Here is a 26716-nt window from a genome sequence, read left to right on the forward strand (position 1 = left end):
GGCATTTTGCTCCCCATGATCTAGCTAAAACCAGTCTCTCCTGAAGTACCCCTTCTTTGCAATGTTTCTGCTTCATCCAAAGTAGACTTATTCAGGATAATACCACAATAGTTCTTTGCTGGCCTCCCTCTGACTTTGGAACAGGCGGGTCAAAGAATTACCATTACCTTTGCTATTCCTTATGCTTAAAAGGTCCTTTCAGCACGTACCTATATGCTACCCATCCATGAGGGTCCAGCATAAACCCCACCTCTACCCTGAAGACTTCTCTGCTACTTCTGAAGTCCTCTCCCAGGTGGTGATGAACCCTCATTGAACGTTCTCTGTAGGACTCTAATGGCATTTAGCATTTTCTAACTCATAATCGTGCACAAATGTGTTATGTTCCCTACCAGATTATAGGATACTTCACAGGAGGGCCTGAGGCTTAAATGTCACTGTATCCTTTAGGATCTTAAATTCCATCCCTTCTACACTGTTAATACTTAAAATGCATTTGTTGACTAGGTGAATGAAGTGATGTCTTGCCCTTCAAATATGAAGGTGATACAGGATTGGAAAGAGCTGGACAGGCTGAAACAATGTTCTAGAATGAACAATTTATCTCCATTAAATGTGAGATAATGGAGGTAAATATGGAGATAAATATGACATCCTGTAATTGAAGCCTTCATTGTAGGTGGCCAGCCAGACATGGTGATAACTGTTAAAAGGCCAATGAATTTTAGCTGATAAGTTCAGTATAAGCCCAAGAGCCACAGGGTTGCTAAGAGGTCACTAGTAAGCTCCATTAGGAGAAATATGGTATCTGGATTGAGGGAGGTCAGAGAGCATTCTCATTTAGTCAGAATATGCTTAGAGTGCTGTGTAGAATTCTAGGATCACATTTAAAGACAGACATTAAGCAAGCGTGTCTAGGGGAGCTTAACTAGGAGGGTCAAGAATCTGGGAAATCATGTTAAGAGAAATGGCTTAAGTAACCAGAATGTTTAAGCCAGAAAAGAGGGAGAGCCTGGGTGGCTCAGTTGGTTAAGCATCCGACCCTGGCTCAGTTCATGATCTCACAGTTTGTGGGTTCGAGCCCCACATCAGACTCTGTGCTGACAGCTCAGAGCCCGGAGCCTGCTTTGGATTCTGTGTTTTCCTCTCTCTGCCTCTCCCTGACTCGTACTCTGTCTCTCTCTGTCTTTCTCAAAGATAAATAAACGTTAAAAAAATTTTTTTTACACCAGCCATGAGGATAGAGTGGCATGGCAGTCTCTGGTCTCCTAGAATTTATTTGAAGGTAGTTGAGAGAAGGAGGAAGAATTAGACTGGCTATTGCGACTACTCAAGAAGACAGAACTAAGACATTGAGCGTTAGATTTTGGGAAGGAGACTAATTCAGGTTTTTAAAATTTGCTCAGCATTATAGCACTGTCTTATGACACGAGTTACCCAGCAAAGGCTTGATGGTCATCTCTCGGTACTACTGCAGGAGCAATCACTACTCTGGAAGAGGCCTGATGAGTAGTTCTTAAGGGCATTTCTAATTTTGACGGGGCGCCTGGGTGGCTCAGTCGGTTAAGTGTCCGACTTCAGCTCAGGTCATGATCTCATAGCCCGTGAGTTCGAGCCCCGCGTCGGGCTCTGTGCTGACAGCTCAGAGCCTGGAGCCTGCTTCGGATTCTGTGTCTCCCCCTCTCTCTGACCCTCCCCCGTTCATGCTCTGTCTCTGTCTCAAAAATAAACATTAAAAAAAAAATAATTTTGTGACTAACCAGCAGACTAGTAGTGGGGACTTGCAAATCTTCCCTAAAAGGATAAACTACTCCAAGAACTGCCTTCCTGCCTTCAACAGTTAGAAAACCCGACAAAACACATAAGATTTTTCAGACATTAGACAACAAGCAACAACTCTTTCTCAAAAATAAACCTAAAAAAAAATTTTTTTTAACTTTTAAACTTTTTTTTTATTGTTCATTTTTGAGAGATAGAGACAGAGCACAAGTGGGAGAGGGGCAGAGAGAGGGAGACACAGAATCCAAAGCAGGCTCCAGGCGCTAAGCTGTCAGCACAGAGTCTGATGTGAGGCTTGAACTCAGGAACGATGAGATCATGACCTGAGCCGAAGTCAGATGCTCAACCGACTGAGCCACCCAGGCGATACTGCCTTATTAGTAATGGGTCAACTCAGAGCTAAACACGGCCCTGGTCTGCCCTAACAAAGCTTAACACCCAGCCTGGAAAGGATCAAACAATTCAAGTATTTTAACTATACCCCAGAACAAAGCCCAGCAGTATTTCCAAAAAGGTAAAATTCATCATGTCCACAACCAATCCAAAATTACTAGGCATGCAAGGTGGCAAGAAAATAGGACTCACAGCAAGGAGAAACGACAGAAACAGAGAAATGTCTCAGAAATTATGGAATTAGTAGACAGATACCTTAGAATGACTGTTTTAAATCTTATAAAAAATATAAAGGCAACAAAAACCGTAAGAGAGAAATGGAAGACCTAAAGATCCAAATATAACTTATAAAGATGGAAAAATACAATATCCGAAATAAGAAATGCAGTGGGATTAATAGCATGTAAGATATTGCAGAAAGATCAGTGAATGATCCAGAATAAAGCATGGGGGGGGGGGGGGAGGGACAAAACAAAGAGAGACTTAATGAGGTGTGGGGCAATATCAGATAATTAACATACTGTAATTGGAGTCCTAGAAGTAAAAGAGGAAAAGGGACAGAAAAATATTTGAGGAAATAATGTCTGAAAATTTTCTAAATTTCATGAGAACTACAAATCTACAGTTCAAAGAAGTCCTATCTACGAATACCAAGTATTAGAATATAGAGAATACCACACTGAGGTAAACCATATTCAAAATGCAGAAAACCAGTGACAAATGAAAATCTTATAAGCTGCCAGAAAATAAAAAAAATCATATTCAGAGGATCAAAGCAGACTTTAACAGAAACGGTGATCAGCTCAGAAGACAGTAAAACACCTCTTCAAAGTGCAAAATGAAAAAAATGTAAATGTTGAATTTTATATCTAGCAAAAACATCTTTCAAAAATGAGGGTGAAGACTTTCTCAGACCAATAACAACTGAGACAACTCATGACCAGCACACCTGCTTGGACCAGAAATATTAAAGGAAATTCTTCAGGCAGAAGGAAAATGAAATCAGAATGATGTCTTCCTCAACAAAGGAATCAGTAGTACAAGAGATGGTAACTATGTGGGTAAATATAAAAGACATTTCCCCCCTTATTTTAAAAACCTCTCTAAAAAAACCCAAAACAAAAACCTCTTTAAAAAATAACTAATTAAAGCCAAAATAGTAACAATGTATTGTGGACTTTACAATATATGTAAGAAAAATATTTGGCAACAACAGCACAAAGAATGAGAGAAGGGAAATGGAAGTATTCTTATAAGGTTCTTACACGATAAGAGAAAGGCATATAACATTTTTTGAAGGTAGAATGTGTTAAGTTAAAGGTGTATGTATATTGCAAACCCTAGAGAGGTCACAAAAACAGTCTCACCAAAAACGAGTAATGGTCAGTAAAATAGTAGATATCAACCTAAAAAGAAGGCATGAAAAGACAAAAATGGAAAAAAGAACAGATGGAATAATCAGAAAACAAATAGTAAAATGGCAGATTTAAACCCAACCATTTCGCTAACTGCATTACAAATTAATGTCTAACAATTCCAATTAAAAGGCAGGAATTGTCAGAGTGGATAAAAAGGCACAACTCAACTGCTGACTGTCTCTAAGAAACGCACTTCAAGACACAGGATGGAAACAGACATGTCATGCAAACACTAACCAAAAGACCTCAGAACAAGAAGTGTTATCAGGGATAAGAAGAACATTTCATAATGATAAAGAGGTCAATTCATAAAACATATAAAATTCTAAATGTGCATTCACCAAATCCCAGAGCTTCAAAATGCAAAAACTGATAAAACTTTTGGAGAAATGGATAAATCTACAATGATAGCTGGAGATTTCAATACTCCTCTCTCAGTAACTGATTGAACATGTAGACAAAATGATTAGTAAAGATACAGAACACTTGGGCAACATCATCATCTAATGTGACCTGATATTTATCAAACACTCCTCCTAACAATGCAGAATACACATTCTTTTCAAGTGTACATGAAACATCACAGTAACAGACCATTGTTTTACTTTAAACCATGACTCAGTAAAATTAAAAGGACTGAAATCATATAGAATATGTATGTTCTTTGATCGCAAAGGAATTAAATCATTAGAAATCCTTAAAGAAAGATAGCTGGAAAATACCCAAATATCTGGAAGTAACCCATGGAACAAAGAAGAAATAACCAAAGAAATCAGAAAGTATTCTGAACTATTTTTTTTTTTTAATTTTTTTTTTTTTTTTTTAACGTTTATTTATTTTTGGGACAGAGAGAGACAGAGCATGAACGGGGGAGGGGCAGAGAGAGAGGGAGACACAGAATTGGAAGCAGGCTCCAGGCTCTGAGCCGTCAGCCCAGAGCCCGATGCGGGGCTCGAACCCACGGACCGCGAGATCATGACCTGAGCTGAAGTCGGACGCTTAACCGACTGAGCCACCCAGGTGCCCCAGAAAGTATCCTGAACTATTAAAAAAATAAAAATATCCGACTCTTGATCTCAGCTCAGATCTTGATCTCAGGATTGTGAGCTCAAGCCAGGCATTGGGCTCCATGCTGGATGTGAAGCCTACTTAAAAAAAAAAAAAAAAAAAAAAAAAAAATTCTGAACTAAATGAAAATAAAAGCACTACATATAAAAATGTGTGGGATGCAACTAATGCAGTACTTAGAGTGAAATTTATAGCATTAAATAGTTCTACTTAGAAAAGTAAAATCTAAAATCAGTGGTCCAAGCCAGGTGCCTTTTTTGTTTTTTTAAATGCAAAGACTCAGATAGGATTTTAGGCTTTGCAGGCCAAACAATCTCTCTGTCACATACTATTTCTTTTTCTTTTTTTTAAACAAAGAGTGTAAAAAAAATTTGTAGCTCACAGGCCATACAAAATAGGCTGTGTGCCAGATGTGGCCTATGGGCTGTAGTTTACCCCTAACCTAAAGTTCTATCTGAAGAAACTAGAAATGGAATAAACTAAATCCAAAATGTGCAGAATGAAGAGTGGAAATCAATAGAATAGAAAACAAATGAACACAAAATAGGGAAAAATCAATAACATAAAAACACTGGTTTTCTGAAAATACAAATAAGATTGATAAACCTCTAGTCAGGCTAGGGTTTTTTTTACCTCACCAGTGGTTAAAAAAAGAAAAAGTGTGGGCGGGTTGGGGGGTAAGACATAAATTAACAATATCAAGAATGAAAGGGGATTATTACTGCATATCTCACAGACAGCGACAGAAAATATAGGAAAATTTAGATGAAATGGAAACATTCTGGGAAAGATCTACACTACCAAAAGTCACTTATTCAGAAACAGGCAACCAGAATAGCTCTCTATCAAGGCCCACATGACTCTACTGGGGAATCTGACCAGATATTTGAGGATGAAATAATACCAATTCTACACAAAATCTTCCACAAAGTGGAAGAGGATGTCTAATTCATTTATGAAGCCAACATTACACAGATATCAAAACCTGACAAAGATTTAAAAGGGGAGAAATAGGTTGATTTTTTTCTTCAAAAACAGAAATAACGGTTAGGAGGTGGTATATTTATGAGCTTTGTAAGTTAAACGCAACAGAGTAAAACTGATTAGGAAACAGCCATAGGCTATGCCAACCAGCATTTCGGTGTAGTGATGATTATTGTTTTCTTAGATGGAAAAGAGGAGCAAAGGGAGAAAAGTAGGAAAAAGCTACTGCCACTGTGTTTGCATTTTTTAAGCTTGAAGGGAAGGATTCAGATTCAGATTCTCTCTTACTCTATAGTCTTTCTCCAAGAATAGGTCCAGCCAATAAAATAATGGATTTCCACCCACACCCAAGGCCAGGGCCTTAGTGGGAAGTCAGGTGCTCCACAGTTAATACCCAGTTTGGAAAATCTGTTGAATTGTGAAAGATTTCCTTGGGTCTGTACCTTGACATAGCTTCGTCCTTTATCTGAGACAAGGGCCACGTAGGTGATTTCGTGATGTCTGCAGTATTCCTGGAGTTCTTCTTGGGACTGAAACAAACAAACCACAGTGTGTGAAATAAACACAGAACACCTACAGCGGCTTCAAGTGATTAAGGAGACTGCAAACACTGTGTTCAGCTAGATTTTCAAAGTGAATCACTAAACATGCTGACTTCAGGAGATACAAATATTAAGCCAGAAGAGTAAGAATTCAAAGGAGAATAAAACCTTGCTTTTCTTACATTCGCTATTGTCCTAAGGGGCCACGAACAATCAATGTGGTCAGGTTTTCAAAAGCTCCAAACCTTGATGGAAGTTGCCAAAAATTATACAATACACATACACACAATGAAAAGGCCTCTGAGGGAAGCAAAGGCAGCAAAAAGAGTGGAAGGTGAGAAGCAGGACTGAAGCATAAAGTGAGCATCCGAGCGGAGATGCCTGCAGCGTATGTCACTGTGCAGGATGGAAGTCCCTGTTTCTGTAAGAGCTCTTCTCTAACAGTTTATGAAACAAGGAAACAAATGCAAGAGGATGCTCCAACGATTCAAAATTATCGCTCAACATACTTCTAAACAAGAGGCTTTTTATAACGCTCACAAAAATGGACGGCAGCAGCCTTGGAAACCTCTTGGTAGGCGATGTGCAAGGAGCAGGAGGAATGGAGGCTGTTTCCCTGGGCATCTCTTCACGCTCCGGGGCACCTGAGTGTGGGTGATCGTGCGTGCAACTTGATTACCTGGGAGCTCAGGCCCTTCTGTGATCAGCTGGTGGCAGTGCAGATGTTCTCTGAAGGCCCCCCCCCCCTTCCTGAGGGGCCAGCAGGTTCGGGGGTGCCACCTCCCTCACTTCCATCCCCAGGGCAGGCTGCTGTGGGAGGTCTGAGGATACGTACGCACGCTAAACACGAAGTGCCTTTCGGAAGTGTGGTGGGTTGGGATGGCCCCGCGAAGATGTCCCAGCCTAATCCCTGCCAACTGAATATGTTGCCTTATATGGTAAAAAGGAACTTTGAGTTATGGATCTTGAGATAGGGAGATTATTCTGGATGATCTGGGCGGAAACAGTGGGCCTTGTGAGAGGGAGATGGGAGGGTCAGAGTTAGAGATCTAAGGACAGAAACAGAGGTAGAGAGGAAAGAAAACTCGACACTGCTGAGCTTGAAAGTGGAGGAAGGGACTAACAGCTGAGGGGTGCAAGAGGCCTCTAGGAGCTGGAAAAGTCAAGGGAAAGGATTTTCCCCCTAAAGCCTTCAGAAGGATCCAGCCCTAGCGGAGAACCTTGATTTGAGCCCAGTGAAACTGGTATCAGACTTCTGAACGCCAGAAACGTGAGGTAATAAGCCTGTATTGTTTTAAACCACTAAGTCTGCGGTGATTTGCCACTGTAGCAATAAGAAGCTAACACGGGAAGTAACTCTAACCAGAGAGAAGTAGAGTCTGAGGGAACTCTAGTCTAAGGCTGAAGGGGACGATTTGCCATTGCAGCTGTGACTACATGCACTCAACCCACGGGCATTTTTTTTTGTCTCATTACCTGCGACCAGTCATACATGATTTGTGCTGTGATTCCCACCGTCCAGAGTTTCTGGGTGAGGTTGATGGCCCTGGACATGGACATCTGGCCAACACTTACGACCAGGAGGTCACAAGAGCTGATTGTAACCTGGATGAGAAACAGAGTGCTTACATTTAGAGAAGCGAGACCAGCACTAGGAAGGAGGCACCGCTTGAGTGAAGAGAGCACCCTGAGATCTTATATAGTAAGAGATGTGCACATGGCTTGGCTTCAGAATGACTTAGCTTAAAAAAAAAAAAATGACAGTCAAAAAACTTTTATATTAGTTTTTTTTAGAAAGAAATTATTTCAACTATCCTAAGCTGTTGAGAAGATCTTCTTTTCCTCTGGGAAAACTAATCTTGTCTGAAACACAAAGGAAAAAAACCCCAAAAAACGTTTATAGCTCTGTAGAGTAGAGCAGGGTTTCTGAACAAGGGGCTTTGACAGGAGTCTGCTAACAGCTAGAACATGTCACATTTACATAGCGTGTCACAGTCGAGAGTGAGGCCGGCCAGGAGAAGACAGAGGAGCGTCTGAGGTCCCTCAGCTACAGCTAAGGACACATACACAAGGTTGGATGCCAAGTCTTAGGCTGGTCTATCATGGCAAAGATAGCTTCCCAAGGCCTCGGGCTATTGCTGCCACACCCAGGGCTGCATATAAGTGACTACGAGATGAAAAGACCACTCAAAGCCCACAGGAAAGCAAAACTGAACTTACAGGTTCTTCCATGTTGAGGATAGCAGCAGATATCTTGTCTATAGCTATGCTGACCCCAACAGCAGTGGGGATTGGCCCCAGAGCCTGTGGTCCTCTAAACTGGGGAATCTGTGAAGGAAGACACAGCTCTGGTTAGGAAATAGAGAAGAAACTGATCATGAGCAATGACTGAAGGGCACACACTTGTCAGCAACTTAACATCAAAGGGTTCAACAACAGAAGAGAGAGTGTGTGTGTGTGTGTGTGTGTGTGTGTGTGTGTGTGAGAGAGAGAGAGAGAGAGAGAGAGAGACAGACAGATAGACAGACATGGGAGCAAGCACACATGCCATTTTAGGAAAATGTTAACCAATGTTGCATCTGGAGCTGCCCTGTTCAATATGGTAGCCACTTAGCCGCATGTGGCTTGGACATTTGAAATGTAGCTAATCTAAATTGACATGTGCTGTGTATGTAAAATACACGCAGGTTGCAAAGACTCCGAATGAATAAAAAAAGCATGTAGATTAGCTCAATAATATTTAGATGTCTGATTACATGTTGAAATAATATTTTGGGTATACTGGGTTAAACATACACTGAATGCAAAGGCTTAGAAAAAAAAAGTAAAATAGCTTAAAAATTTTGATTCTATGTTCGATAAGAGATAATATTAAAATAAATTCCACCTGTTTCCTTTTTTTTTTTTTTTTTTCTTTTAAGCAGGCTCCATGCCCAATGTGGAGCCCAGTGCAGGGCTTGAGTTCACGACCCTAAGATCAAGACCTGAGCTGAGACCAAGAGTCAGACACTTAACCGACTGAGCCACCCAGGCATCCCCCATGTGTTTCTTTTTACTTACTTTATGTCATTACATTATTTAAAATTACATATGTAGGTTCTGATTCTGGGCCAAGATGGGTAGCAACACTTCTATTTTTCCTGCCAAGTACAGCTAAAATTCCTGGACGTTACTTCTAAAACAAACGTAAGAAGCCTGTGAAGTGGAGAGAGGGGAGCAGACTGGCTAGGGACCACAGGATCTGGGGAATAACACATGGGGAGTTCCCTGGATTCGGTCTTTGCTTCATGTTTCTTGGATTGGGTGCTGGAGAAGCTGACAACCCAGAAATGCCAAGGAGAACCGACAAAAAAAAGCCCCCAGGAAAACCTGCTTTGTCTAGACCAAGAAAGGGGCAACCTGGCAGGGCAGAAAATGTTTAGAAAACACCTGCCCTGCTCCAGCCAAACACCAAAGGAAAAAGCATAGGCCCGCTCCCACCAGCAAAGGCTGAGTAGGGGCCTACACATTCACCCAGATGTAAGGAGCCTCCTTCTCCTACCAAGTCTGAGCGGGGTGGCATCAGAGAAGACTCGGTGGGAGCCAGGACTCTCTTATCTGCCTGAGATAGTATCCTCCCCTCACCTCCCAGTGTCACTGGAAGCCAGGAACCAAAGGATTTCAGGACGCCCACCTCCATCCAAGCAGTAAGAAGTCCACACTCCTTGGGAGAGTAGAGGAGGCTGAGTTGTTGGAGACTGGAACTTTCTCTGCTATCCAGCAGCAACGAGGTTGCCCGCCACTTCCCCCACCCCTCACAACAGTACCTGTAGAGGCATGTGGGAAACAGGACCAAGGAACCCCTCCCACCCTAGGGATGCTGAAGAAAGCTGAGGAAGGAACCTGAATCTTTACCCTTAGCCAATAGTACCAAGAACCCCCTGCCCCTCCAGTGTGCTATCAGAGGAGACCTGCTAAACCAGAAGATCTGGCTAAGCTCCAGACTCTCATAACATAACACTTAAAATATCCAGGGTGCAAGTGAGAATCATGCATCAGGGCAAGAACCACGAAGATCTCAAAATGTGTAAGAAAAGACAACAGGGCGCCTGGGTGACTCAATTGGTTAAGCGTCCAACTTTGGCCCAGGTCAGGATCCCATGGTTCTTGAGTTCAAGCCCCACACGGGGCTCCGTGCTATCAGTGCAGAGCTCGCTTCGGATCCTCTGTACACTACCCCCTCCCTTGCTCTTGCGTGTACATGTTCTCTTCTTTCTCAAAAGTAAACATTTAAAAAAAAAAAAAAAAAAGACAATCCACAGGAGTGCCTGGGTGGCTCAATCAGTCAAGTGTCCGACTCTTGATTTTGGCCCAGGTCATGATCTCACAGTTCATGGGATCAAGCTGGACGTCTGGCTCTGCGCTGACAGCAAGGAGCCTGCTTGGGATTCTCTCTCTTCCTCTCTCTCTCCCCCTTCCCCACTCATGCTCACTGGCTTGCTCTCTCTGAAAATAAACATTAAAAAAAAAAAAAAAAAAAGACAACAGACACCAACACCAAGATGACAAAGATGTCAGAATTATCTGACAAGGATTTTAAAGCAACCATCATAAGAATGCTTCAACAAGCATTGTGAACAGGCTTGAAACAAACAAACAAAAAAGGGTCTCAGCAAATAAGAAGGTAAAAAAAAACAACAAAAACAAAACTCTGGATGGGCTCAACAGCAGAATGGGGATAAGACAGGATATAGCCAATGAAATTGAAGATGACACAAGAGAAATAACTCAGTATGAAGACAGAACAGACTATAAAGCACAATGCCCCAGAACCTCAGGGATAGAACAAAAACTCAAACATTTGTCATCAGAGACCTAGAAGGAGAGGAAAAAGAGAGTGCAACTGAAGAGATCTTAGAATAATATGCTTGAAACATTCTCCCCCGGTGCTGTGGTGAGGGGTGGGCAGGAGACCCTGTTACTGCTGGATTGCAGGGCAAGTTCAGCCTCCCACTCAGCTTTCTCCAGCACCACCACCCCCACAGGGAAGGCCATGTTACTGCTTGGCTGGAGGCAGGGGTCCGAAATCCTTTAGTTCCTGGCCTCCGATGACCCTGTTCAGGGAGCACTGCCCAGGCAGATATGAAAGTCCTGGCTCCCACTTAGTGTTCTCTGATGCCACCCTGCTGGGGCTTGGGGGCGGCGGGGGGGGCACACTGGAAAAGGACATAAACCTCTAGATTCAAGAAACTGAGATAATCCCAAAGAGTATGAATCCAACGAAAGTCACACCAAGACCTGTCATGATCACATTGCAAACTAAAGACAAAGAAAAAAAAAATCTTAAAAAGCATGGAGTGAAACCCAACTTTCTTCTAGGGGAAAATTCAAATAACAGCACACTTCTCATCAGAAACCAGCAATTCTTCTCCTCTTGGGTGTCTCAGAGTTTGGCAGCTGAAGTAAAAAGCGTAACACTGTCTGATGTGGATCTCAATGTATGGAGAGGAAGTATTTAAGACAATTATAAGTGGGGGGAGGGGTATAAGGACTTAAAGGGGAGATAATGGTTCTATACTTCGTTTGAACTAGTAAATGTCAGCACCAAAGGATCTATATGTGACAGAACAGCTCTGTATCTCAATTGTGGCGGTGGTTACGGGACTCTACACATGTGGTACAATGGCACAGAATTACACACATACTGTGTACCAATGTCCGTGTCCTGGTTTTGATATTTTATTATAGTTATGCCAGATTTAACCATTCAAGGAAACGGAGTTCTCTTTGTGCTATCTTTGCAATTTTCTGTAAACTTGTAATTCTTTTAAAATAAAAGTTAGAGGTGCCTGGGGGGCTTAGCTGGTTAAATGTTCAACTCTTGATTTTGGCTCAGGTCATGACCTCACAGTTTGTGGGATCGAGCCCCACCATTGGGCTCTGTGATTGCTTGGGATTCTCTCTCCTCTCTCTCTCTCTCTCACCCAAACCCTGCTTGCGTGTGCTCATGCGCACTCACACACTCCCTCTCTCAAAATAAACATTTAAAGAAAATAATAAAAGTTAAAAAACGCTACAAATGCGGTTCACAATACATTTCTATTCCTCGATAAAAGGCATGTGGGTGGATCAATGATACCACTGGTTCAGTGTTTCTGAAGGTGTGAAATATTTCAAAATATCAAGTTATGAAAGAAATGAAACAATGCCAGAGTAAGTCAATTAATCCAGGGCAGGCTCTCACCAGCAGGTCGTATCGGCCACCAGCCGCAAGGATTTCAGATATAGCCCTTTGCCTCCGTCTGATGACCGCCACAAACTGGAAGATGACTCCGTTGTGCTGCTGCACCTTGTAAACCAAGCCCAAGTTGATCAAGACCTGTGAAGTGCAATCCCATGCAAACGTGTCAAGGGCACTGTTGTCCATGAATCACATCACAGCACCAGTAGGATGTGGTACACAGTATAGCCTGCCAAGTAAGAGAAACTCTGCTCTCTTCAAGAATCCCTGCTTTGCAGAAGCAGAATTGCTCTTCAATAGGAATCATGATGCTTGCAAGGAAATTCTGATTTAAGCCAAAATTATTACTAGATACCAACAGTTCCAAAATATAGAAAGTAGAATTCTGAAAAAATAAAACGCTTACTCGCATTAACTTAAAAAACCCATTTCCCCCTTGTGCTAATGCTACAAATCCATAATAGAATCCAACAGTTGCCAAACCTGTAACTTTATGCCAAATTTCTTCAGAAGTCCAACAATCTCCTCTAGATCTTTTAAGCCGTACTTCACCAACTGGGCAACACCTGTTTTCTGTTTTATTAACGAATTTATTGCTGGCGTGAGATCTTGCAAATCTCCCTTCTGCTCAATAAACTTGTAGAGTCGATACAGCTGGAAAGCAAAGAGGCACATTTAGCTTCCCATCCACGGTCGGGAAGATGCACTTTACGTGGTGTTTTGGACACACAGGGGTCACGGCAAAGCTTGTGCACCTCCACGAGGAGGGATTTTGTGGTCGGAGGCAATTTTAGCCTTTACTGGGATCCTGACTAAGATTACCCTTTTCCCACAACTTGGAAGCACCTCACATAAGTGCTTCTGGCACCTGCTCCCAGTCAATGCTGACCCCTGCAGAGCAGAGCCTAGTCCCCAGTAGAGCCATCATTACAGATTTCCAAGCCAGTACTGTTCCTCCTTACCTTCCTCATTCTCATCTACTCCTGTTACTTCAAGCACAGAAATCGGGGGTGGAAAGGTCAAGTCTGACTGGTTCTCATTCTATTCTTAAGTAGCCAGAAATTCCCTCTCCTCCCTTTGCTGGAGTAATTCCTGTTTGGAGCCTTGGGGCACAGCTCGGGTGTTACCTCCTGCAGGCAGCCTCTATATCCTTCCTTCCCTCTGACTTATACCTCCACCCCAGCTCTCAGCTGCTGCACCCACTGTCTTCCACAGGAGGGCAGTGGCTAGAGATTTTCCACAGGCCCGGCCCAGTCCCTGGCACACAGCAGGTGAAGGAGGAAGGAACTATGGTCATACACCAGAAAGAAAATTCGCACTTTAGCTTCTGGGAGTTAAACAAAATTCTAGCTATTTTAAGACTATGTAAGTATAACCTGGCTCAACAATAAATTGGCACATGGAAACCAAGAACTGAATGAAGACTCAGCTTAATACAGTTTAATAACCATAAATTACTTGTATTTCTTCTCAAGTTTTAACATTAAATTACCCCCATGAATGAGGTGCAAAAACAGTAGAGTCAATATCCCCAGATCTGGGTCCTTCACCCCGTCATCAACAAACTCCACGTGACTTTGAACAAGTCACAAAATCTCTCTGCGCCGAAGATCCTTTGTCGTTAAACAGAAGATTGGGCCAGACACTGGCTTACAACACTTCTACCTTCTTTTCTAAGATCCTTAGAGTTCCATCTGTACATAATGAGAGCATTCAATGTCTTTTATCAAGTGCTAATTCTTCTGTTTTTAAGCCAATCAAACTTCCCAGAGATGTAGCAAAAAAAGAGGCTGACATTTTGACAACGGATGCAGCTATCTATCATGTGCAAATGTGAAATATTTTTGCAAAGTGGCATTAGTTCCAAGAACCTTTTGGGTCTGAACCTTCAGGTAAGGAATCGCTGGATTGGGCAGTTTCCTGAGTAGATTCCTTGTGCTATTTATGTCTGGGATTCTATCTGCTCATCGCTATGTGCTGTGTAATGCCTACAGTATTATGTAGGTACTGTGCTTCATGTTAAAATATTACGGCTCTGGTCACTTTGTGTTTCATTAATATCTCTTACAATATTTAATATCTAAAATTTAAGCTGGCTTAATTTCTCGAACTCCTAGTACTATGCAATCTGGTTTACTCTCCCTACGCCTACAAACTGTGTGCTGATTGCTTCGAGCTGAGGTCTGGGTGTGCCGTGTGTGTGCAAGTTGTGTTAGAGAGCCGCGGGTAGACCTGTGCTGCACGGATCCCCCCATGGCTTTTTACAGGCCAATATGAATGGAGTTGAAAGCAGTCTATGGACTCTTCAACTGACCCCTTTAATATCCCTAGCGCTGTGCCTACAGCCCACACTGTAGGGATCCTCAAGAATGAACACCTCTGCCCAGTCTGTGCACGATCATATTTTCATCTATCTCATACATGAATTTGCTGATCATCACAAACTCATGTAACTGAGTGCCTGCCCGACCAGGGCCAGAGGGATTCGGGGCAAGTTTAAAGAAGTATCCCTTCTTGTATAAATACTCAGGAAAATGTCAGAAATCCCTGTTGTCTTCTGCGATTAGTGACTCCATGAAGTGTGGGTTACTGTGTCAAAGATCAGAGACCAATCTGAAGCCTGTCGAGAGAACATGACAAACCTGTTTACCCCACGAGATATATTGCCACTGCGATCAAATATAAGATTTCAGGAAGAAATGTACCAAGAAGGCAGGAGCTTTTTCTCAACTCTGAGGTGTTAGGAGATCGGGAGGAGGGGATACAGTGGTGGGGGAAACCCAGATGATCTGCGGAGCTCTGTGCTTCAACCCAGTCCCAGAGGATCTATTTCAGAAGAGGACAGCTTGTGCTAGGCCCACTCGGCAGGAGGCCATGGCAAGCACAGCCCTTACACGGTTTAAGAGCAAAGCATCTGGTGATCAAGAAAGAAGGGGATGATGACTGCACATTAAGCAGCAGCATGGAGACGCATGCTTGGATCACAGCGCTGGGCTCTCTTCCCCTGATCCCGGAGGTTGCCATGGTACCGATTAACACTAGAGGGAAACCGGTCTGTGAGGCGACAGGGGACATTCTCTGGTATCACAAAGTTACAGAGACATGTAGACGTAGTAGCGCCGTGACAAGGTACTTACACTATTAGACGACAAAGACAGATTACAAAACTTGGCTTCCACTTCTGTCCTCGTCAGCTTTTCTGTCTAATGTGGAGAGAAAGGTAACAGCGAGAGTCACCAAATTTGGCCCCGGACAAGATATAATATCCAGGCTAATTCTGACAAGCATATCCTCTACTACAGACAAACTGCTTTCTAATCATGGAGGGTGGATTAATTCTGTGATTAGAAAAAAAAAATTTTTTTTTTCAATTCACATAAAAGAATTAAAAGGGGGAAGGTGCACTTGCTGAATGGTGAGGCAACCCTGAGCTGGACCGGCCGAACCAGAGTGCTTCCGTTTGGATGGCACGGGAGTAACTGATCCGTGTTCCCCAAACAAAAGCCACGTGCGGACAGGCTCTGAGCATCGCGTCCCATGCCGGCAAAGAGGCTGTGGCTGTGGGATAGGAACAAGAAGGACGTGGAGCCCCCTGCACAATCCCTGGTGTTCCTGCCAGTGTCCTACTGACGTAGTAGGTCTGTTACAGCCCAACAGCAACAATATTTGGGGCTAAAGCACCACTGAGAAACACACAGTGAAATTAGGGCCCTGGATGCATACCAGTCAGATAAGAGAAAAGCTAGTTAGGTTTTGGGGGGCATGCGGCGGTGACCTGGGTGGCTTAGTCAGTTAAACATCCAACTCTTGATCTCGGCTCAGGTCATGATCTCCCGGGTCGTGAGTTCAAGCCCCACGTCAGGCTCTGCCCTGACAGCACGGAGCTTCCTTGGGATTCTCTCTCTCCCTCTCTCAGCCCCTCCCCTGCTCATGCTCCCTTTCTCAAAATAAATAAAGGAACTTAAAAAAATGAAAATAGCCTTTTTTGATGTACAGAAAACCAGTACAGTAAGCCAGCAGAGGCTTCCACTATCTGTTCTGACTCAATCACACAGCTTTGGCCACTTTAGATTACTGAATCTCCTGGATGCCTTATTTGTTATAAAAACCGTATTTAACATGAAATGAAATCAGAAAAGCATTCACCTTCAATTCAGCACTGTAACACTATTTAAGATTTTCGGTGGTTCCCCTCCAGGCTCTGCACGCATACGGTAGAGTATCTATACACATACTAGAGAGTCATGAACACTACGATGCAGCTAAATTAGCAAGAGTAAATAGACATAGCGCTGCCCCAGCCCCACAGGAAGGAGGTGCTAAACGAGGCCCCACCGAAGTTGAGACCACTCTCCCCCAGTCCAGCTGGTCCAAATCTATACATTAGTTTACTGATAAGTACAGGTGTTGTTGGAAGAACTAAGGGCAGGGCATAGCCTTTTATTCTCAATATAGACACTCCCTCCAATTGTTTTTTTTTTTTTTTACCTTAGAGCAATGAAGGAAGGAGACAAAACTCCCAACTCAGTCTTATGGTTACATCACAAAGAAAATATTTATCAACTATCAGTATCTTTCAATCTCAAGTCCAAGTAATTAAATGCTCACCACGGCATCATACAGAATAACATAGACTTGACTGAGTTTATCTTCTGGGATCCCACAGTGTAAGAGGATTGCTTTCAATAACATGGTATGGTTCAGGTAAATACTGTAATTTCTTTCCTAGGATACAAGAGAAAAAACGTTGGTTTCATTATAAAAGTAGTATAAGTACGTGACCAAATCCAGAATCTTCCCACCAACTTGCCATCCTTGCAGGGCATTGTGGGAGGACTGAATCTTAGCATATTGCCTTCTAATTTCTTTTTTTTCATTAACATTGCTTTTACATTGTTAAAACCAGAGTATAATATAATCAAACGCCTTTTTTTTAAAAAAAATGTTTATTTATTTCTGAGAGACAGAGCGCAAAGAGGGGAGGAGCAGAGAGAAAGGGAGACACAGAATCCGAAGCAAGTTCCAGGCTCTGAGCTGTCAGCACAGGGCCCGACGTGGGGCTGGAACTTACGAACCGTGAGATCATGACCTGAGCCCAAGTCGGACGCCCCATAATCAAACACTTTAATATAGAAATCCAAAATACTTTGGTTTTCAGCTATGGTGAAAAGCCTGAGTGAGTTTACACAGATTTCAAAGAGGGAGAGGATCTGGTTCAACAGTAACTGATGTTTAAGGACGGGCTGGTGGAACAGCTGTCATGACTTCTGTCCACCTGAGGTGATTAGCCAGCATTCACAGAGCAGTGAGCTACACACGGCAGGGTATACAGCAAAGTGGGCACAACAGCTCTGCCCTCAACCAGCAGGTGGCGCCTCACCTCAGGGGCTGTTGGGTTGAGAAGGAAAGGTGGCTGGCCAGCTGATGAGGGAGCAAGCAGGCTTTTGGGACAGAAGGGGTGCAAATGGCAGCTGGGAAAAGAGGTCTTTCTAGACAAGGAACAACGTGACCGGCACGGTGTGGGGGGGGTGAGTGGGCTCTTATGTGGGATGTGGAGGGAAGGCTTGAGGAAAGCAAACAGTTATGCCAGAGCAGTCTCTACTGGCGAGGCAGGATGCAAGCTCAATGGAAAGTATAGTTGGGGAGCTGAGAGACAGCGTGGGGTATGGGGGGGCGGTCACAAAGGGTTCTGAACAGGGTGAAGGTACTAAAAGCATCCTGGTGGGGTGGGGGGGGGGGCACCTGGGTGGCTCAGTTAAGAGTCCAACTTTGGCTCAGGTCATGATCTCACGGTTCGTGAGTTCGAGCCCTGCATCGGGCTCCGTGCTGATGGCTCGGGGCCTGGAGCCTGCTTCAGATTCTGTCTCCCTTTTTCTCTGCCCCTCCCCTGCTCATGCTCTCTCTTTCTCTCCCAAAAATAAAAATAAAATAAACAGATAAATAAATTTTTTAAAAGCATCCTAGGAATCTTAGCTGATTTCTTGCATGTTGGAAGAACGGGCAGAGAAACAATGCCCTTCCCTCAAACCAGATAAAAACAAAACCCATTCCTTTCAAGGCAGAGGGAAGAGCCTGAGATAAACCCAGAAGTAACTTCATCAAACTCTTAGTCATTTTAGTAAAATGTGACCCCCTACTGGTAAAGCCCGGGGTCGGGAACAGGGTCAAGGGATCTAGCGGGATGACCTTGGCATGTTAGACTCTGGAAAGTCACCTGAAGCGCTGGGAACTCCTGGATGATTTCACAGATCGTATAGATGATTTCCGCAGTGGGCAGAGAGCTGTTGGTGGTAGATGTGACAATATCAAATGCACACTCCAGAAGCTCTTTGGGATGAAATCGGTCTAACTTGCGAGGTCTGAACACACGTTCTATGCAGTATCTGGAGAGAGAAACCCAGATTTACGAGGTCACTGCTTCCTGGAATCAAATATGCTTAAGAGGTTATGGAACAAGAGAAAAGAAATCTGAGAAAATGAATCAGTGGTAGGATCAAGAGGCTTTAAAGAGACATTTAAGTGCCAATTCCTAGGGCTGCCACTAAGTACAGGGCTTGATTTGTTCTTTAATGTTTGAAACAGAGATGAAGTTGCATGCAAGAAATAATTTTACCTTTAGTGCTTGCTTTCTACTCAGTGACACACCTTAGGCCTCTGCCTGTTCATTGTTCACTTGCAGCTGAGAGTAAAACCATTTGTAAAGGGCTCTGACTTCCTTTGAAGAACGACGCTTTAAAGCAGGGTGCCTCGTTGGCAACAATACCGCTCCAATTTATGGAGATCACGCTGTTTGACCCCTGTGGCAGCTGAATGTACAGAAAAACCTTTTCCACTGCCAAGTGCCTGGAGGTCCTCAGCATCCAGCATTCCTGCTGGGTTTACTCCACTTCTCTACAAGCAGCTTTTGTTCAGTTACCTGCGTCGGCAGTTTTCACACAGAGACCACTGGCCGTTTGTCCCTCCAATTAAGGTTTACAAGGGGCCATCTGTGATCCAGAGCCGCCAGATGTTTTTGTCAAGCAACCATTTGTGAAAATAATTAGTTGTGTTGCTTGGGGACGTCAGAAGGCGCAGAATAGACTGCAGGGGCCTTGGGGTGCCTGCCCAACTGCTACGTTTGTTCTAAAGAGAAGGCCGACAGTCGGTGTCCCTTTTTTATTAAAAGGGGTACTGTGGTTGGTATTTTAATCATACTCCAAGCTCATGACTTTAAACCCCAAATTCAAACCCCAAATTCTTTGCTGTGTCAGGAGCATAGATGACAAAACATCCTCCTTTGGCTTCTTTCCCACATCCACCAAATGAAACTGAAACCCCCATTGTTTCGTACCGTTTCAAATTCAGTATATTGTTTCTCGCAACGTATCTTGCAAAAGGAACCTGAAAAGCAAAGTTTCAAAGGTCGATGTTAAAATGTGCCAGAACCCACTCCTTTTGGTTTTTTAAGAACAGCTTTGTTGAGATATAAAGTCCACCCTTTTAAAGTGTACAATTCAGTCAGTCAGAGAAAGACAAATATCGTTATGACTTCACTTACATGAGGACTTTAAGATACAAAACAGGTGAACTTAAGGGAAGGGAAGCAAAAATCATATAAAAACAGGGAGGGAGACAAAACATAAGAGACTCTTAAATATAGAGAACAAACAGAGGGTTGCTGGAGGAGTTGTGGGAGGGGTATGGGCTAGATGGGTAATGGGCATTAAGGAATCTACTCCCGAAATCAGTGTTGCACTATATGCTAACTTGGATGTAAATTAAAAAGTAAATAAATTTAAAAAAATAACTCAGTGGTTTTTAGTCTATTCAGAGTTGGGCACTGCTCATCATTCACATTCCTTGAAATGTTCCTGACTCGGTCAGTCAGCAGTAGACCTACTGTGGGGCATGCTACCCACCTTATTCACTGTGGCACTTCTTAGGTTTTTCAATTTGAGAAAAACTTTTTTTTTTTTTAAAGTTTATTTATTTGAGGGGCTGGGCAGAGAGAGAGGGAGAGAATCCCAAGCAGGCTCCAGCAATTTCAGCACAGAGCCTGATGTTGGGCTCGATCCCACAAACCTTGAGATTATGACCTAAGTCAAAACCAAGAATCAGGGGCGCCTAGGTGGCTCAGTCGGTTAAGCGGCCGACTTCGGCTCAGGTCATGATCTCACGGTCCGTGAGTTCGAGCCCCGTGTCGGGCTCTGTGCTCACAGCTCAGAGCCTGGAGCCTGTTTCAGATTGTGTCTCCCTCTCTCTGACCCTCCCCCGTTCATGCTCTGTCTCTCTGTCTCAAAAATAAATAAACGTTAAAAAAAAATTTTAATAAAAAAAAACAAAAAAAACCCCAAGAATCGGAAGCTCAACTGACTGAGCTACCCAGATGCCCCGAGAAAAACTCACTTTTAATTAAACACACTCTGTCCAATTTTATTATGCCAAATTGCAATCAGTAAGATCAGCACAAGTTACAGTAAAACCTTGGTTTGTGAGCATAATTAGTTCTGGAAACATGTTTGTAATCCAAAGCACTTGTGTATCAAAGCGAATTTCAAGAACCACTGTCTCAGTTGTGATCATGTGACATTCGGCATCATGTACTCCTCATGATGCACGACATCACTCATTTATCAGGTTAAAATTTATTAGAAATGTTTGCTCATGGGGTACCTGGGTGGCTCAGTCAGTTGAGCATCTAAATTCAGTTCAGGTCATGATCTCACGGTTCTCAGGTTTAAGCCCCGTGTCAGGCTCTGTGCTGACAGCTCAGAGCCTGGAGCCTGCTTTGGATTCTGTGTCTCCCTCTCTCTCTGCCCCTCTCCCGCTCATGCTCTTGGTCTCTCTCTCTCTCTCTCTCAAAAATAAATAAAAATATTTAAAAAAAAAAAAAAGAAGAAGAAATGTTTGCTTGTCTTGCGGAACACTCACTGAACAAGTTACTCACAATCCAAGGTTTTACTGTATTTGGTTACCCGTGAATTTTTTTTTTTTTTTATCTATTTTGCCCATTCCCCTCCCCCTGCCCTCACCCCCGACTTCCTGCCTTTGGCAGTCACCAGTTTGTTCTCTGAACTGAAGAGTCTGTTTTTTGTTTTGTTTTTAGATTCCACATATAAGTGAAATTATATGGTACTTGTCATTCTCTGATGTATTTTACTTGGCATAATACCCTCTGGTTCCATCCATGTTGCAAATGGCAAGATTTCATTCTTTTTATGGCTGAGCAATATTCCACTGTATGTATATACCATATCTTCTTTATCCATTAAACTATCAGTGGACACTTGGGCTGTTTCCATATCTTGGCTACTATAAATAATATTAATTATACAAATAACTGGATGTTTTTTTTTAATTAATTTATTTATTTGAGACAGAGAAAGCGAAAGGACAAGAGGGGCAGAGGAGCTGAGGGGGGGAGACAGAGGGAGAGAGGGAGAGGGGGAGGGAGGGAGGGGGAAAGACAGGGAGAGAGAGAATCTTAAGCAGGTTCTATGCTCCGTGGGGAGCCCCATACACGGCTGGATCCCATGACCCTGGGATCATGACTTGAGCTAAAATCAAGAGTTGGACTCTCAACTGATTAAGCCACCCAGGCGCCTCTGGCTGAATTTTTTAAAGTATCATGTATGATAATGCAGTCAAAATGGGTCTAATCTCTTATGATAAATTCCCTGATTTTTCCATGATCTTCTAGAAGTTCTTAACCACCTGCTAATAATAACCACAACTTATAAAATCATTGTCTGACTGTCCCAAGAGATCTGACCCAGTACCATTAACTACGGATCAAATTCTCAAAGGTACTCACTTTTTATTTGGGAGGACTGAGTATTAGCTTACAGAAAGGGAGCTCAGGTTTAAAAATCTGCACTGTAGGGGTGCTGGGTGGCTCAGTGGGTGAAGCATCCAACTCTTGATTTTGCCTCAGGTCATGATCTCACTGTCCCTGAGTTCAAGCCCCACATAGGGTTCCATGCTAACAGCGCAGAACCTGCTTGGGGTTCTCTCTCTCCCTTTCTCTGCCCCTCCCCAGCTCTCTCAAAATAAATAAAATAAATTTTTAAAAAAAATTTTTAGTGTTCATTTTTGAGAGAGAGAGACAGAGCACAAGCTGGGGAGGGGGTGGGTGCACAGGGTACAGAGAGTGACAGAGACACAGAATCCAAAGCAGGCCCCAAGCTGTCAGCACAAAGCCCGACACAGGGTTCAAACTCACGAGCCATGAATGAGATCATGACCTGAGCCGAAGTCGGAGCTTAACCGACTGAGTCACCCAGGCACCCCAATAAAATAAACTTTAAAAGAGGCTGACCATCTTTTCCGAAGTTTATTAGCCCAGCGCAATTTCTCTTCTGAGAACTGACTGGTTACAGCTTTTGCTCATCTCCCTACTTGTCAGTGCTTTCTGTGCATGAGGGGAATCACACCCTTGTCTGCCTTAGGCATGTTCAGTGCTGCAGATGGCTTGTCAGCAACCAGCACGAGAGGAGTGCATAACCAGTCACTGCTGTCAAAGGGAACCCCGAGGGATCGGGAGAAAGCAAGCATGAGCGAAATTCAGCACACCTCATTATCAGACGCCCTTGAAATTAGAAGAATTTCATTGTTCTCGACATTAACACGTTAGGAAGTTAGGGAAGATCTAGTTAGGAGGTAAAGAAAAAAAATGCATTGATTTGTCTGACTTGGCCAGGTCCACCTGCTATGGTCACTCGGCAGAGCTCAACACTGAAATGCAGATGTGGCAATCCTAGGATCAGAAGTACTTGCTCCATAAGCAAGGTGGATGTACACAAGGTCAAGCGTATACTAAATTCCAGTAATGCTCTCACCGCAATAACTCCCTCAAGAATGTGTTTCTTAAAGGGGACATTTAGAATGGAAGCCTAGGGGAAAACATGACAGGCAAGGGTCAACCTGTCACACAGATGCCACCCACGACCAGACATGATAGCTGGCCTGTCCCAGGGCGTTCCCAGCCTCACCCGCAGGTCGAAAGGAAGCATCACCAGCATCCCGCTGTGGTCCATGAATAAGGCGGCTTCGTTGTGCTCATATATTTGCCTATTTTGGGGAAGCAGGAGTGGGGTACACAGCTGGACAGCTCCTACACCAAGTCAGAAAAAATAACTGATCATCATGTTCTCATTCTTCCTGGGGGGGCAACTAAAAACGAACACCAACCTGACAGGTAAGTATCTGCTATTGGCTGCTGAAACCATCACCAGGCTCTCTCTGGTTCTCTAACCCCACTAACGGACAGCTCGTCTATTAAGTTTAACGTAGTCTTCCTTCTTTCCCTTTTTTTTTTTTTTTAACGTCATCTTATTTCTGACTCCACGAACCAACTGTATTTTCGTAGCAAGCCTAAATATTCAAATCATAAATATTCAGATCTTCTCCTCTCAATAAGTTGAGTGTTAAAAATAAGCCTAAATGTCACATGATGTCAAGTGCCTGTAACCAAATTTAAAGGTAAAATATGGCTGCACCCAAATCTGTGAACAGTACTTTTTTTTAAAAAAATTAACAGTACTTTCTAATGATGCAACAGAACACCTTTTGAGAAGGCCTAGGATTTTTTTTAAAAAAGGACATACCATGTCTTTTAAAGATGCGGATGATGGTGTCACACACATGTTGCTGTATCTTGGCTGTACGGATTGAGAAGGTGCCCTAAAATATGACCAATTAACACATCATCAAAAGTCAAATTAAAAAGTTCTCTTAAAATGGTTATGTGTAGCTTGCAATAAATACCACACTGCTTATCCCTAGGACCACAAAAGGGATGTCAACAATGAGTCCCTTTTTGAGCATGCTCAGGGGGGCCACCTTGAAGAAGGCCACCAACAGCTCAAAGGCCAGATTCTTGTTTTTAAAAAAAAAATTTTTTTTTTTTAACGTTTATTTATTTTTGAGACAGAAAGAGACAGAGCATGAACGGGGGAGGGTCAGAGAGAGGGAGACACAGAATCTGAAACAGGCTCCAGGCTCTGAGCTGTCAGCACAGAGCCTGACGCGGGGCTCGAACTCACGGACCGCGAGATCATGACCTGAGCCGAAGTCAGCCGCTTAACCGACTGAGCCACCCAGGCGCCCCGTCCAGATTCTTAACCATGTTGAAATATGCCTTTCAGATAGAGCTGATCACACAACACGTTCTCCCCAAGGATTCTTGGGGATGCAACTGTCACAGAGCAATCAGACATCTGATAGCATCAGACCCCCTCCCACATACCAAGGTAATCCATGGTGGCCCCCTTGAAAGCTACCCGGCGTTTATCTATTTTATAAAGAGCTTTTTCACTTGTTTCTTAATACACAAGTAACACCATTTTGCTAGAGAAAATTTAGAAAGAACCAACAAGAAAAATGACAAAAATAAACAACTCACCTATAATCCTGTAAGTATCTTTCTCATATTGCCAGCCAGCAAAAACTGGTTTGGCCCTTGATAAGTACACTAATCTTCCACAAACCTTACCACTACTTTACTACTCTTCTAAAATTACATCATTCTTTCAAGCATACAGAAACATACAAAGAAAATAACAAATATGTTATTCATCCATGCAACTTTTTCAAATTTTAACATTTTGCTATATTGTTCCAGACTGTTTTTGTTTAAAATGGAATGGGCGGGGAGGGGAGGAGAGGGAAAAGTGAAAAAGTTGAAGGTTGCCAAACCTGGCAATGTTTCAGAAACCACCCGGGGTGATTTTAAGAGGAGACACTTGGAGTGCCTCACACCTAGAAATTCCAAGTCACTAGATCGGATATAGGGCCCAAGTGTCAGAAATGCCCAAGGGCCTCTCAGATATACCTTCACGTGCAGCCAGCATTGGGAGCAACTGACCCCATATGGATGTGAACAGGTTAGATGCTTTCAGCTCTGGGCAGCTGCGCCCGGGCTCAGTCTCTAAAAGCACTGCTGCTTAATCTCTTAGGTGGATGGAGAAGGGCATGGGTCAGGAACTCCTTAGAGTTAAGCAATTAAAAGTATGGCTCTTCCCAGGGGCGCCTGGGTGGCTCAGGTGGTTAAGCGTCCCACTTTGGCTCAAGTCATGATCTCACGGTTCATGAGTTCGAGCCCTGCGTCGGGCTTGTGCTGACCGCTCAGAGCCTGGAGCCTGCTTCAGATTCTGTCTCTGTCTCTCTGCCCCTCCCCTGCTCATACTGTGTCTCTGTCTCTCTCAAAAAATAAACATTTAAAAAGAAAAAAAAAAAAAAAGCATGGCTCTTCCCAGAATGATACATATGTGCCTATTTTGCACATACGGACCTCAGAATAAGAACATACGCTGGAGGCATTAAAGGAATCCATGAAAACTAAGGAACTGACTTGCCCCGTCTGTGAACCAAGCTGAGCTCTCTTTTGGAAGCTGAGCTCAAGCCCACCTTCAGCATGTTGCTGTCGTAGGTGTAATCGATGGCGGGGGAGATGCGCTGGGAGAAGATCTGGGCCATCATGGTGCGGTAGGCCTTGCCATCCACGTTGGCCAGGGTGTGGTGCAGAACTTCGTGCAGCTCCGACTCCTCCATCTGGGGTGGGGGCAGCAGCTCACTCTTGAGCAGTTCTGTGGCCGTGGGCCGCTTGGCGGGATCATGGTTCAACAGCCAGGAGATGACAGATTTCTGTAACGAAAGTCAGGCACGCTGGTGACCGGATGCAACAGAAGATGCTCTGGAATTCTGACAAGCTGGTGGTTGATTCAGGTCAAAGAAAAGACACCACACTTCTTGCACTGAGTTGGTGCATTGTAATTGGTAGCTCTGAAATCACTCAAGCTGTCATTTCTCGCCCTGCACTTCATTCTGGCCACAGAGTTGTGAGATAGTATAATAGAAGTGTTTCTTAAAAGGCAGAGCCCCTTTTTACATTTTATTGTTATGAACAACCAGAAGATCCTCAACTCAACAACACAGAAGCAGAACCGAGGCCTTATAAACACACAAAATACTTTATCAAAACAGGTGTAGGAAGAGAAAATAATTATCCCTAGATGCCTAATTTTAGTAAAAATTATAATGCAGAGTAGCTGCTGGAATCCTTACATCTTGTTCTAATTTTTTCCTCTCCATTTATGTTATCTGTATTAAGGTCATTCCCTGGAATTCTCTTGATTTATGTTACTCATTTATTATGACCTCAAAGCCACTACGTCATTAAGCAGGGAACTATGTGAGAACACCCTGAACCTTGAAAGGTTCCTTCATGAGTCCTTAATTCTCCTGTTTACACTAAGGACTTATAAAGAGAGGAATATGTGAGATCAGAAAAATGTCAATTTTTAGATGAATCTTATTAAGCATTTTTTAGTTAC

At 43.3% G+C, this 26716-nt stretch overlaps 1 protein-coding gene across 8 annotated transcripts in view; it reads right to left on the bottom strand.

Moving 5' to 3' along the window:
• Window positions 1-26716, bottom strand: part of EIF2AK4 (eukaryotic translation initiation factor 2 alpha kinase 4) — a 98652-nt gene that overhangs the window by 9909 nt on the left and 62027 nt on the right. For all 8 annotated transcript variants that reach the window (XR_013556251.2, XM_078448485.2, XM_078448484.2 and 5 more), the window contains 12 exons: window positions 25791-26027; window positions 23990-24065; window positions 23375-23496; window positions 19735-19784; window positions 18619-18787; window positions 17013-17129; window positions 15542-15607; window positions 12888-13058; window positions 12408-12542; window positions 8405-8512; window positions 7661-7789; window positions 6086-6172 (listed from right to left, as the gene is read on the bottom strand). Coding sequence is in view for 7 of the 8 variants with exons in the window: in XM_078448485.2 (XP_078304611.2) it covers window positions 6086-6172; window positions 7661-7789; window positions 8405-8512; window positions 12408-12542; window positions 12888-13058; window positions 15542-15607; window positions 17013-17129; window positions 18619-18787; window positions 19735-19784; window positions 23375-23496; window positions 23990-24065; window positions 25791-26027 (1467 nt within the window). In the remaining variant the exon portion in view is untranslated. The remainder of the gene's footprint in view (window positions 1-6085; window positions 6173-7660; window positions 7790-8404; window positions 8513-12407; window positions 12543-12887; window positions 13059-15541; window positions 15608-17012; window positions 17130-18618; window positions 18788-19734; window positions 19785-23374; window positions 23497-23989; window positions 24066-25790; window positions 26028-26716) is intronic.

Source organism: Panthera onca, chromosome B3, assembly GCF_046562875.1.
Source record: "Panthera onca isolate mPanOnc1 chromosome B3, mPanOnc1 haplotype 2, whole genome shotgun sequence".
NCBI lineage: Eukaryota > Metazoa > Chordata > Mammalia > Carnivora > Felidae > Panthera > Panthera onca.